The 13,373-nt window shown below is 39.8% G+C and overlaps 1 protein-coding gene across 4 annotated transcripts; it reads left to right on the top strand.

Moving 5' to 3' along the window:
• The first annotated feature begins 499 nt into the window (after window positions 1-499).
• LOC113298634 (helicase protein MOM1-like) lies at window positions 500-12,663 on the top strand. 4 transcript variants are annotated; one of them, XM_026547428.1, is made up of 20 exons: window positions 500-716; window positions 1,305-1,773; window positions 1,974-2,227; window positions 2,417-2,568; window positions 2,724-2,793; window positions 2,924-3,069; window positions 3,635-3,828; window positions 3,992-4,113; window positions 4,273-4,557; window positions 4,702-4,851; window positions 5,185-5,439; window positions 5,639-5,779; window positions 5,865-6,179; window positions 6,393-6,566; window positions 7,117-8,059; window positions 8,202-8,422; window positions 8,793-8,897; window positions 9,277-11,217; window positions 11,331-11,547; window positions 11,858-12,663. In XM_026547428.1, exons 2-20 carry the CDS (start codon window positions 1,533-1,535, stop codon window positions 12,508-12,510), a joined length of 6,579 nt encoding a protein of 2,192 aa, XP_026403213.1. In that variant the 5' UTR covers window positions 500-716; window positions 1,305-1,532; the 3' UTR covers window positions 12,511-12,663. The 4 variants fall into 4 exon arrangements, with proteins under 4 accessions (XP_026403213.1, XP_026403211.1, XP_026403214.1 ...); XM_026547426.1 differs by having other exon boundaries at window positions 1,269-1,773; XM_026547429.1 differs by having other exon boundaries at window positions 517-605.
• The last annotated feature ends 710 nt before the right edge of the window (window positions 12,664-13,373 follow it).

Genomic DNA, 13,373 nt, shown 5'->3' with positions numbered 1-13,373 from the left:
TAGATTTTTATATGGAGTTCATTTCTGGAATGAACTCTGTTTTCTTAGGTGATTTCTGAAAAAATAAGTAGAAATTAGTAGGAGTTCATTTTAAAGAATAAACTGCTACAAAAAAAAACTAACACAGAAAGGTATTTTTGTCCAGTTAAATATTTTTAAATAATTATGGACCAAACAATAAAGGCGTTTGACCAAAGGACTAAACATATACGGGCCCAGCTATAAAAGGACCAAACGATATTTTTACCAAATTAGTTTTCACTGCAATTAATCTATAAAATCGAAATAACCAAGCATTGACATGCGCTTGGCCTTGGGAAATAATAACTCAACAGCAGGTGTCGGCTCCACGGTCCACTCGCGCCCATGAATCAAAGGTCATTGTCATTATTCACCTGCTCGTAGGATCCTGTAGCAATTACTCTAGAAGCACAAGGGTATTTTCGTTCCACGTTATCAGTACAGTAGTATTTTCGTCCTTGTCTAGATTTTTCTTTTTCTTTTTTCACCAACACTTTTCTCATCGCTCCCCCTTCTCAGAGTAGCGTAGCGATATATTAGCCTAATCCATGGCGGTTTCACGATAAATAATCAGAAAACCCTCAGTAAGAAATCTCAGTCATCTTACTGTATATTCTTCAAATCTGTATATGTTACTTCATTAATGTCATCAATCTATTTAATCTCTTCTTATATTCCAGAACTTTCATATTCAGGTAAAATATTTGTTATCATCTCAGATTTCTTAATTTTTTTCCTCCTTCGCTAAATTAGGGTTCCTTCTTATTTTAGTAAACATTATGTTTTCTGTCTGCATGTGGCCTCGTTAGTTTTTTGCTTCATTATTTAAGCTATTCGAAAAAATAAATTAGGGTTTCTTTGTGATTGTTCTGGGCAGCATTGTTTCTTCTGTTGGGATTTATTTTGTTATTTGTCGATAATGCATGCATGATTTATTTACCTTCTCTCGAGACGATCTTAACTACATTGTAAGTTTGTTATGTAAACTGGACAAAAATGTCTCTAAGGATGTGAGCTAGGTCAAAATGTTAGAGCTAGTTTGGGTATAGTGTTTTTTGGAAAGTTGTTTTTTGTTATCAGGATTAGCTTGTAAAGTGTTTTTGTTAGATAACAACTTCAATTGGAAATTATTCTGGGATAAGCTGTAGCTTTTATGTTTATGAGTTTGCTGTTTATTTATTTTTTTATTTTTATTTTTTTATGATTTGTGTTTTTGAATTATACTTGATTTGGTGTTTTATGGGAAGATGACCAAGGTAACACGTTCTGGTCGCATAATGAAGGGCGTGAATGATGAAAGCAGCTCTAAGCAACTTGCTGATAAAGGTGTAACATCAGGATCTCCATCGACAGATACAGTACTAGCTTTAAGAAGGTCGCCTAGAGACACAACTCCGAAGAAGCAGAGTCCAGCAAGTACTCCAAGTACAAAGAATTCAGAAAGAATCGAGAAAAATACTCCACAGACTACTCCAAGTAAGAGGAAATCTGAGCGACTGGAGAAACTAAATATGCCGAGCCCACTGAGAAGATCTGATAAAGATGGCAGAAACCATTCATTAAGTGTATCAGGTTCAAAGAACTCGGAGAATAGTTCCTTAGAAAACAGAAGTGAAGGGGAGCGAGAGAAAACTGAAGAAAATACCACAGTGAAGTCCAAAGATGTGAAGGGGAATGCCAGTAAGAAATTGAGTGCCGTTAAGTACAGGGCATCCTTGCTCAAGACCCAGGGCAAGAAGGATAAGAACTCAGGTATGGGAACCAAGTGAGAGAAAATAAGGATCAGTAGACTTTAGATCATCAAAGCTTGTTCCTTCTGGTTAGAAATGCATCCATTACCATACTTACTTTTATAGTGATGAGAAGTGTAATTGTAACAGTGCTTTATATCTTTCCGGTTTCTGCTCAACCTTCAAATATTTTGATCATTTTTTTTTGATTGATTTTTTTAGATAAGAAGCTTAAAGTGCTCAGTGATTTGCCTCAAGGGGTTAGCGAGGAAACAGGAGTTGGTTGTTCCATGAAGGTTGAGCATGGAGGTCATCGCGGTGGAGTAAAGGTTGGGGAAGTGAGAGAAAAACTACCCTCATGCTTGAACACTGTTGAGCTGTCTGGATCTAAAAGGATAAGGCTGGAAATGAGTTCCAATAGTGTCCCCCTGGATGATGGAGTGATCTGTGCTTCTGCTTCTGACCCTGTCCTTAAGGTTACTTTGTTCATGTCCTCGAACATATTGTGCCGCTGTCATTTTGATATCTGATGAGTCTTTGTCCTTTTACGCACTTTTGACATCTCCGGAAAAAACAAACTGCATCTTTTAGTTTTTGAAACTAAACTTTTTGTACTCGCACCATCTTCTTTTCGTTGTATGAAATAGCATGTAAGTTGTGTGCAGGCACCGATAGTCACAAGTCTCCAGAACGGTGAGATGTCAGAGAGTTGCATCCAAACGGATGGGTCTGAGAAAGATATTCATGCTGCCCCTCGAAGAAGCATTGATAATACAGAGACTGCAGAAGTTTGTGAGACGTCGCTTGAAGATCAAAGGTATCATATTTTCTTCTCATGCTATTTGCTTTTGTGATTGCAGTTTAACTAGAACTCTGTTGTAAAGGTATCTTCTTGATTATAGGAATCCTTGTTTCCGCTGATTAAATATCTATTATTTACTTTTAAATGGGATCTCCACTCTCTTCTTTCAGAAATCCTGCACTTGATCAAGTTGTTTTGCCTGCCAGAACCAAAAACTTAGTTCCTTCAGAACTAGAAGAGGTAAATACAATTTTCGAATGCATATTTGTAGACATTGCAGGTCTAAGTTTAGTTGATATTATATCAGTCCTGTCTGCGTTCTACATTTTGGATCTTATTTCTCCATCCCTTCTTAATTACGTTGTATCAGGACGGAAGGAACCTCAAAGCCAGGGTTTGCAGAGACCTAGCTGAAGAATGCTGCACGGATGTACAACTCATGAGTTCTCCCAGGATGACGTCAGTAGGAAGTGGTGATAATGTTTGTGTCAGCTGCAAGTTTGGTGGAACGCTCTTGTGGGTAACCTTTGCTCAGTTCATCTTCAGTTAATTTATTATCATTTCCTTGAATACTGAAATGTGAAACCAGAGACTTCTCACTGGCAAGTGAAGGACATTTGTAAAACAAGCAAATAAAAACACTGATCTTTGAACACTTTTTAGCACTGAAGTCTAAACTCGTGCTTACTGAGGCTTAACCTTCAGCTACACTGATATATGATACATATTGCTAAATCAAATGGTTTATCAATTACAGTGATTTTTTTGTCTCTATCCTCTCTCTTTTTAGTCATTAGTTGAAGTATTAGTTGACCTCATATTGTTACCGTGGTACACGATTAAAGTTTAGATTTCAATTCCTGATTGTAATTACTTAGGCATGTACCCTAATATATCAATATGAGATGCTTCTAGCAAGTAGGGACACCCTAGCCATACTTATAGGTGAACCATTATAGCTGGTTGGTTACAGATGTGTGGGCATTTTTCTTTTTTCTTTTCTCTTTTTCTCTTTTTTTTTTTTTTGTGATTAGCCATACTTAGTCGTGCTCAATATACATGTTTTTCTCATGTATTGCAGGTGTTGTGACGGTGAGGGTTGCAAAAAAAGCTACCATCTCAAATGTCTTGATCCACCCCTAAAGAATGTGCCAATTGGTGTTTGGCATTGTGTCTTCTGTGTTAAGAAGAAGGTGGAGTCAGGTGTGCATTCTCTATCTGGAGGAGTGGGGTCCATTTTGGATGCCAGAGAAGTGGAGTTAGCTGATTCTGAAGGTATGAATGTAACTAATCTTTTTTTGTTTCAATGAAATTTAGTTGCAATAATGAATTATAAGTAGAATCAGGTGTGCATTCTGATTCTAATTATAATTTATACGTTAATGGTCTACATAGTCTGGTTGTATTTTGCAATAATGAATGTGTGTTGCTGCACTAGGAGTTCAGAAGCAGTATTTGGTTAAGCATAGATGCCTTGCTCATGTTCACAACCGTTGGGTTCCAGAGAGTCAGCTTCTTCTTGAAGCTCCAGTTCTTGTTGGAAAGTTCAAGAAGAACCAGGTACTGTGATATTAAGTTACAGTTAAGTTTTTTTTTCCATGCAAATGAGGTTTTCATTTTGATAAATGGAGAGGCTAATGTTTCACTCGGTACACTACAATAAGAATCATCCTTGTATTAAAATTGTTGGCGGTGTATTTGTCTTGTTTCACCCTTCAGGTTGTAAGATGGAAACCAGAATGGGCTGTGCCACAACGCCTTCTTCGGAAGAGATTGTTAATGTCACCAAAGCAGCGGGCGGAGTATCTTGGGGGTAGTCATAGTGACATCTTATGCCACTTTGAGTGGTTTGTGAAATGGAGTGGTCTTGGTTATGATGATGCCACTTGGGAGTTGGAGAATGAACCATTTTTGAGGTCAGCCGAAGCTTTGAAGCTTATAAAGGATTATGAATGTCGCCTTGAGAAGGCAAAAATGGCATCTGACCCTACTAGGGCAGAAAAGGTGGGTCACGTCTTACTATGAAAATACTTTTCTACATGCATGACATGAATCACTTGTACAAATCATTTTCAATCCACCTAATCATAACTCTGTATTAGCATGAAATATGTTGCTTCTTACGTATTTAAAGCTGCCAAGGTACAGGTATTGCAGGAAAGGAGAGGTTCCTTCTTTAAATTGTTGGAGTTGCCAGGGGAGTGTGAACTTGGACTTGATAATGACCATCTATGTTCTGTGAACAAGCTTCGTGAGTATTGGCACAAGGGACAAAATGCTGTTTTTATGGAGGATCAGGTAGAAGTTACAAATGATGTATTTGCATCCTCATGTTCTCTCTGGTTTATCGATGGTGCTATGCTTGATGTTCAATGTTTTTCTTGTGTTTGTTGTTGTTAGTGGTTGTAAGCGCCACTCAGTTTCTGGGTTCCCGTTTATATATATCATACGTATATTATTGTAGGTTGAAAACATAAAAGAAAGTCTGTCTGCAGGAGTGGGTTAAACGAAATCGCTAAGCAGTCTTATCCTCCGAATTGTCTGTGTATATATATATATGTTAGACTGAAGATCTCTTATCAGGTGGATTCTACATTTGCTCACATTATAACCCAATTGGCCTGTCTGCAGGAGCGAGTTATTAGGGTGATCTTATTCATCCTATCCCTGCAGCCTGTTGTATGCCGGCCATTTCTTATTGTGTCCACTACCTCTGCCCTTTCTGCATGGGAAGCTGAATTCCTGCGCTTGGCACCGTCTCTCGATGTTATTGTTTACAGTGGAAGCAGAGATGCTCGGAAGAGCATACAAATGCTGGAGTTTTATGAGGAGGGTCGTTCTGTAATGTTTCAAGTACTTCTGTCATCTCTAGATACCATTGTTGAGGTACTGCAACAGAAAACTTGGTGATGCATTTACCTTGTTATTGTTTAAAATTGTTTTTGATACCTAAATGCAATACATATCTAGTATTTACTGTTGCAACTTAATGCCATGTCCAATATATGTACGCAGAGGGGTTTCACCGGGGCTTCTTTCATAGGTGAGATGTGTGGGATAGCTTACTTCTGTGATCTTTTTGCAGGATATAGAATCACTAAATCGTGTCAGTTGGGAAGCAATCATAGTTGATGAGTGTCAACTTTCCAAAGTGTCAAAATCTTTAGAGAATATTAAGTTGCTAACCACTTACTTTAAGCTTCTTCTTGTCAATGGCCCAATGAAGGTATCTATTTTGCTGTCCTTGTGCTGAATATTTGATGGTTCTTTCTTCAAAACCTATCACTGACTCGAGTGCAAATATTTTACAGGATAGCTTGGTTGATTACCGCCATTTGCTGTCTTTCCTTGGTTATGGAGATGATGGGGAAGGTATAAGTCATTGTAAGAATGATTCTAGCGATAGTATTGAGAAACTGAAGGAAAGGTTTGCATGGTTCGTTGCATCTGAACGTAAATCAGACTCATCTAAGTTTGTCGAATACTGGGTTCCTGTCAAGCTTTCCAGTGTGCAGCTTGAGCAGTATTGTTATACGCTACTCTCTAATTCAGCATTCCTTCGTTCATGTTCAAAAAGCTTTGACACTGTTGAGCTCCTTCGTAATGTTCTTATTTCTACCAGGAAGGTGAGGCCTACATCTGTTGCTGCAAGTGGGTGGTTTGTATGGATTTAGATCGTATCTATTGTTTCACTAATTAGTTGACTGCTGTTTCATTATTTTCACATGATTTTCTTCTATCTGCTGCAGCTATTAACTTATCATGATTACCAAGGTCTTTTACTTGCTGCTACTGTTAGGTTTTATGCATATTATTTCTTACATGGGATACTTTTGCAGTGTTGCGACCATCCGTATCTTGTGGATCCTACTTTGCAGAAAATGCTTACGAATGGTCTACCAGTGACCGAGTATTTGAATGTTGGAGTAAAAGCAAGTGGCAAGCTACAAGTACTTGATAAAATTCTTTCGGAGATTAAAAAGCAAGGCTTAAGAGTACTAATCCTTTTTCAGGTATAGCATATAATATCACCTCATTTACTATTTTCTGGGTTTACTGAATTTTCTGTGTTTATCCAGATATTTAGGATGTCATGTCCTTGCTTGTTGTATCGTTGTTTGTATAGGTTCCTTCGGGTCTCACTATAATGTGTTTCTCTAGGCATGTAAAAGCAGTTAAAAGTGTAAGTTGATATGTTCCGTTCGGATTCAATGCTGACTGGAACACAGACATTTTAGTTTGAATTTGAATTATTGTGGCACTTATAGAAATCTCCCCGATCTTTAATGGCTCAAGGTCCAGCTGACCGATTTTATTTGCTATGAACATGATAGAGATTACTGTAGAAGGGTGGTTGGTACCATTCTTGTAATTTCTCTTGTGAACGAGCATTACAAGCCGCCTCTCCCTGTGTTCCTGCTGTGTTTCTAGATTACATGTTTTATGATGTGGAAGCAAATTTTAGACTAAACAAGATACAATATACAGAATGTTCACGGAAAATATCACATTTTCTAAGTTTTAACCATATATAATCTCACTGTAATGTTTTTGATGCGGCAGTCAATTGTTGGCTCTGGCGGAATCTCTTTGGGGGACTTCTTGGATGATGTTGTGCGTCAGAGATTTGGTGAAGACTCCTATGAACGTGTTGATGGTGGGTTGGCCACATCAAAGAAGCAAGCAGCCATGAACAAGTTTAATGATAAGGAGAAAGGAAGGATTGTGTTTTTACTTGAGCGTCGTGCTTGCAACCCAAGCATTAAGCTGTCATCAGTTGATATTGTTATTCTGTATGATAGTGACTGGAGCCCGTATAATGATTTGAAAGTTCTACAGAGGATCACAATTGACTCACCACATGAGCAGTCAAAACTGTTCCGTTTGTATTCGTCGTCTACCTTGGAAGAAAAGGCTCTAATTCATGCTACGCAAGGGATGACCTTTGATAGCAATTTACAGAATTTAAATAATTCTACAATTCATATGTTGCTCAGATGGGGTGCTTCTCGTCTATTCAAAGAGTTGAAAGAGTTCCATGATTCTTCCCCATCCTCTGGTTCAATCACTTCTGATCAAGATGCTGATGGCGTCTTGAATCTAGTGAAGGAATTATTGGGTTCGCTACCTCAAGCTGCTGGCGGCACAAGTACAAACAATTCTTCAATTGTTGCAAAGGTTAAACAAACTGGGGGGATATACTCTAGCGATACTTGTTTACCTGATGAGCTGGAAATGCAGTCAACTGAAGCAGACCTGCCTCACGTCTTCTGGTCAAAACTACTTGAAAGGGAGACCCCTGAGTGGAGATATTTGTCGGCTGCATCCACATCCCAGAGATCCCGCAAACGAGTTCAATATTTTGATGGCTCACCAAAAAGGACAAGCCCTGACAATGATGATGTTACAAAGAAGAGGAGGAAACTTGTTAACGGTACCGCTGATGCGGCCACTCACAGAGCTCTGGTAGAAGATAAAAGAAAAATAGGTGGTGCGAACAAGGAAGGTAATTTATATATACCAGTCCTGTTGCAGCTGATTGCCCTGGGTGCAATGTAATGACAATTGTCGAGCTGTTTAAGAGTCTAGATGTTCTCTTTCCAGCTATTTGAAAATCTCAGAGCTAAAGGCAAGTTGTTTTTCTTCAGGAGCGTCTGGAACTCCAGCTGGTAACGGGTCTCATTTTCTGGCAAGTCCCACAGTTTCAACTGATGCTGCCCGTTTTCGCAATGTTAATGAAATCTCAAATGTACCTGCATGTTGTATGAGTGGACCTGAGAAAAGGAGCAAGTCCCTTAATGCACCCAAAGATCTTCACATCTTCTCGAAGCCAGATATTTCAGAACTTTGCAATATTCTACTGTTTCCGGTAGGCATCCCATCAACATAACTTTTTTCTCCCCCCCTGTACTCACTTCGGATATGACTCGTGACAAGAGAGCATGGTCGAGAAAAAACCTCGAGACACATGCCTCGTGGTAGTTTTCCATTAACATGATGAAGTACCATTTTATCCTGAAAATTCTTTGCCCTTAAGTAACACAGCAGTACAAGGGAAAAGCATGAAAAGAACACTCATATAAATGACATGTGTTTGTAAATATGTTGAAATTTCTTGTTGGTTAAGCAAGCACAGGACATTCTTGCATGGTGTTCCTGGATATGTAAAGTTCCCTTGGCCTGATTAATGGTATCAGGAGCACATGTCTTTCTAACTTTGTGCGCTGTTGTGAATGCAGGAGAATGTCAACAAGATGGCTGGAAGGTTTCTTGAATATATTATTGATAATAATCGAGTCAATCAGGAGCGAGTGACTCTTATACAGGCTTTCGAGATATCTGTGGTTAGATTCTTACTCTTCTACTAAATTCAGACTCTATCTAAATTTTCAGAGAACTCTTGGTCAGGGTGCACAATAGTCATGATGGATCATCTCATGTAGTCCTTTCTTTTGCATCCTTTATAGTGTACATAATGGTAACTTATGGTGGACATGTCATAGAGTAATGGTCAAAACTGCAATTTGATGTTACCTGTTTAAATTAATTTCTTTGAGGCGGTTAATCTATATCTGATCTGGATATGAACTTTAAGGTAGTAACTGTTGCCTTACTTGGCTAAAAGTTATGTTGTCCTGATAAGTTTATCAGATGCAGCTAACCCAGTGTGACTCAAGCTCTTTTGCCTAAAGTATCTAATTTGACGTAGCGTTCAATTTGCAGTGTTGGATAGCAGCTTCTTTGCTGAAACATAAGCTAGATCGGAAGGAAACACTTAAACTTGCAAAGCAGCATTTGAATTTTGAGTGTACGGAAGAAGAGGTTTTGGCTATCTATGATATGCTGCGGAAAAAGAAGAAATCGTTTTTACGTCAAACAGAAAATGTTAACCAGTCTACAGACGAACCTGCACGAGTTACAGATAATGTGAAACCCCATATGCATGCAAGGGCTCAATCAGAAATGCCTGGTCAGCAAGATCTGGAAGGAGGAGCGATCAGAGGAACTCCTCAAAGTCAACATAGTTCCAATGAATTTGTCCCCATCAAACAACTGGCAACCGACTCCGAAGAAGCTAATGGATCACCAAACAATGAAATCTCAAAGAGCATTTCTCTGGTTAGAAAGATTCACATGGAGAGGTGGCTAAAGCTCGTGGCTTACCAGACTAAGGAAAGTAAAGAGTTCGAGGAAGAAAGAGTTAAAATTGAGAAGGAACAAATAGCAACATTAGATAAAGTGCACAAATTTGAGTCGGCTCTTATTCGTCGTCTGCATCATCAAAATTCAGTTAGATTAGAGAAACTGAAGAAAGTAGATCAGGATTTTAACAGCAAAAAAGATGCTATCAAGAATCATATGGACGCGGAGCTAAAGAAACTTGAGTCATTACATCTGGCGGCCAAGAATGAAGAGACAAGGTTGAAGCATTACTGGGTGCGAGAAGCAAAATCTGGAAGGTCTGTGGATTCATTTTTGGCTCTGTCGCAGTCGTTGGATTCTAGATTCAAGCTGGTAACCGTGCAACTTAATGAACAAGGTCCTTCAAAAGAACCAATCACTGGTAGAGATAGCTCACCCAGACTCAACGACTTGGGAGTCACTGGGCCTTCTGGAACTGTTCGAGGTGAATCAATGGTAGACGGTATCACACCCACTGAAAGACCAGATAATTTTGTGAAGTCAACCTTGCAGTCCACTGATCCCCTCCAAAGTGTGCAGTCTAATGATGACACTTCAGTTACACAACCTAATGTGCAATTCCAGCTGGAGGATTTGGAGCGCTGTGAGCAAGGTCCTTCAGAGGAACCAGTTCTTGATAGAACTGGCTCACTTAGAGATAGTGCGATGGGAGATGTTGGGCCATCTGAAATTGTTCGAGGTCATGATAGCTCAGTTACCGACAGAACTGGTTCACTTAGACTTACTGAGATGGGAGTTGCTCAGTCTCCTGGAACTGTTCGAGGTCATGAACCAGTAGTAGTGGACTCCATAACCACTGATCCACTTCCGTGTGATCGATCTGAAGATGCCACCACAGCTTTTCTACGCGATATGCAATTTCCTATTGAAGGTTCAGAGATTAGTGGTCAAGGTCCTTCAAAAGAACCGGATGTTGCAAGAACTGGCTCACTTGGACCTAGTGAGGTGAGAGTTTCTGAGGTTCCCGAAACTATTAGTGGTTATGAACAGGTAGTAGAGGGAACATTACCTGCAGAGCAATTGCCAATGACTGCACCAGTTAACCCACCTTCTGCTACGCAATCGGAGTTGCCTACAGCCACTGTTTCACCTTCTGATCTTCTGGAGTGTAACCAGTCATATAATGACAATTCAGATTTTTCACATGCTGGGCCACTGCAAACGGCTGCACCAGCAAATCCACCCGGAGATCCCATCTTGGCCAACTCTTCCAGTCATGACACTTCAGTTCTTCCGCCTGCTTTGCAATTGGAGCTGCCTACACTCGTGGAAACACTGCCGTCTGAACAGTCTAGAGTTCCAACAGATCCCCCAGTTGGAAGTGGCACACGTGTATCAGATACTAGAAGCATGACTTCTTCCCGGACATCTCAGTCTCCGCTACCTCAGGACCCTCTTTGTTATGAACTGGCAAGAATTCGTAAAGAGGAGGAACAAGTTGTGAAGATCCACGAAGAATTGGTTAGTCAACTGTACCTTCTCCCAAGGGATGATATTCTTGTGCTTAAACTCCACAGATCAGTTATTTCAAGTAGATGATTTTTTAACTTTCTCATCCTGTATTTTGTGTGTAGAAAGTGCGGATCAATTCTGATTATGAGAAGGAGATGGAAGAGATTCATCGAAAGTACAACAAGTTAAATCACGATGCTGATACTGCATTAGCTCAGAAGAAGAAGTCAATTGACACAAATATTAGTAAAATTTTGATGAATAGGATGTTAGCCGAGGTGTTTAGGTTCAAATGTAGTGAAACTACTAGGGCTGCTGGGCCACTAGGATCACAGCCAGGTATATAGTTCCTCAGCGACCCTTACACTCATCACCAAGATCGTGTTTCCCGTTTGAAATATGTTACTTAGATATAGAGTTCGGCATTTCTTGTTGGTCCTACATGCATGTATACGGTTCTACGAATATTTCCAAAATATCAGATGCCTTTGCAGTGAGTTGTGGGTTATTTATTTGTCTTTTAATTTTATTTTCCACAAACTGAATTTAGAAACTTGGGATGCATTGAGACAAAATTGTTTAGGTCACAGCAGCATATGTTTGTATGCAGTATGATATTCAGCTCTTGACTCTTGTTTCCTTTTAACAGGAGGACACCAGGGACCATTACAGAACCACCAATTATTCCACTCGCCTTCTCAACAAAATTCTCAGAGATCTCCGACTGCAACCCCATGTACAACTATCCAATCACCTGTGCAGGTGGCTCGCCAATCATCAGCTACTTTCTTGAGCAATAACATGCCAGTCAGACCTCACTTCAGCACAGGAGGGGCTTTAACAAGTGTAAGCAGTCAAGTAGGATGCAGACAGTCACATGCCCCTCACCTGCAACCATTCAGACCTTCAACATCAATGTCAGCATCACCCAGTCTGCAACCACCCCATAACAGCACAATGTTGCCTGTACATCTTGGTAATCTTCCTGGTGGCAGTTCTTCAGGTCTGCAGGTCACCAGTCTCCCGGTTAACTATGGTGCAGGGTTTAATAGCAGCACCTATCCATCAGAAAGTGCAGGAACACATAATAATTCATCCTTAGTGATTGATACTATGATGAACGACTTCGACAACTTCGGCCTGTGTGGCGGCGGTGGCAGTATTAACCCTCAAAACCTATTACCTTCCATTCAAAGCATTGACCGATCTGACATGTTTGGTAGTCTAAATTCTAGTGATCTATGGGGTCCTGCAACAGCAGCAGCCCATGGAGAAGTTGTTTGCCTATCTGACGACGAGTGATCTCTACCCTTGTAAGTGAACGATATACTAACCCGAGGGGAGGAATAGAGGGTCCTGTTTGTAGTGTAAATATTAAAACTTGTCCCTTTTTCTCATCCTTCTTGACAGATTGCCTTTCTAATCAAAATGGTAGATTTTTTATGCATTGTTCTATGTAGGTTGTAGACGTGTGTATCGATATCTAACTAATGTATCAGTGAAACAAGAAATGATCTACATGTATTCGCCAGTTTCTCCATCATAGTCGGTAGGCGATCCGACTTTTGGAGTTAATGAGTCGGTTTAGTTATGGTAAGAGGTGGACGGTGGGTTGGGCTCAAGTTTGGTTGTGGTTGTGTAAAGGTCTATAAGAAGTTGGAGTCGGTGACATGCGCGATCTCCATTCTCTAGAATAAGAAGAGATTTGATAAGTAGCACCAAACTACATCAAGTCAAATCTTGTGGACACAGTCTATCTGCATATTTTACTAAAACTCATGAAGTCAAGTCGCGGACACAAGTTGTCTAGGCTCTAGATTAGAAAATGCATTCATTGGAAAAGAGTTAAGCTACAGAGTTTATATCCGATCCAATCCGGAATTACTAAAACCACTACTTAGTATTTCTATAATATCAGCAATTGTGCTATTTGGCTTAACACCATCTCTTTTTCCATTAATGGCAGATATAATATTCTGACAATTCCTGATTCCTTTATGCTAGTGCCTCGGCCTTCTCAGCATCTACGGCTCTACCCAGTTGGAATTCAGTTAGCTGTAAATATTACTGGCAAAAACATCACAACTTAACTGTTCGCTATCATGTCGATGCTTAAATTCAATCGCTAAGTATGTTGGTCTGACATAAAACAGTAAATCGGGTAC

The sequence above is a fragment of the Papaver somniferum genome, chromosome 7 (assembly GCF_003573695.1).
Source record: "Papaver somniferum cultivar HN1 chromosome 7, ASM357369v1, whole genome shotgun sequence".
In the NCBI taxonomy this organism is placed as follows: Eukaryota; Viridiplantae; Streptophyta; class Magnoliopsida; order Ranunculales; family Papaveraceae; genus Papaver; species Papaver somniferum.
The sequence above is the reverse complement of the archived record's forward strand: the minus strand, read 5'-3'. Positions and strand labels throughout refer to the sequence as shown.

Excerpts from the sequence above, each read along its gene's own strand:
- LOC113298634 (XM_026547426.1), top strand. The coding sequence starts at position 1,269 with ATGACCAAGGTAACACGTTCTGGTCGCATAATGAAGGGCGTGAATGAT. Across the intron at positions 8,060-8,201 it reads AGGTGGTGCGAACAAGGAAG|GAGCGTCTGGAACTCCAGCT; the intron begins GTAATTTATATA and ends GTTTTTCTTCAG. Across the intron at positions 8,898-9,276 it reads AGGCTTTCGAGATATCTGTG|TGTTGGATAGCAGCTTCTTT; the intron begins GTTAGATTCTTA and ends TTCAATTTGCAG.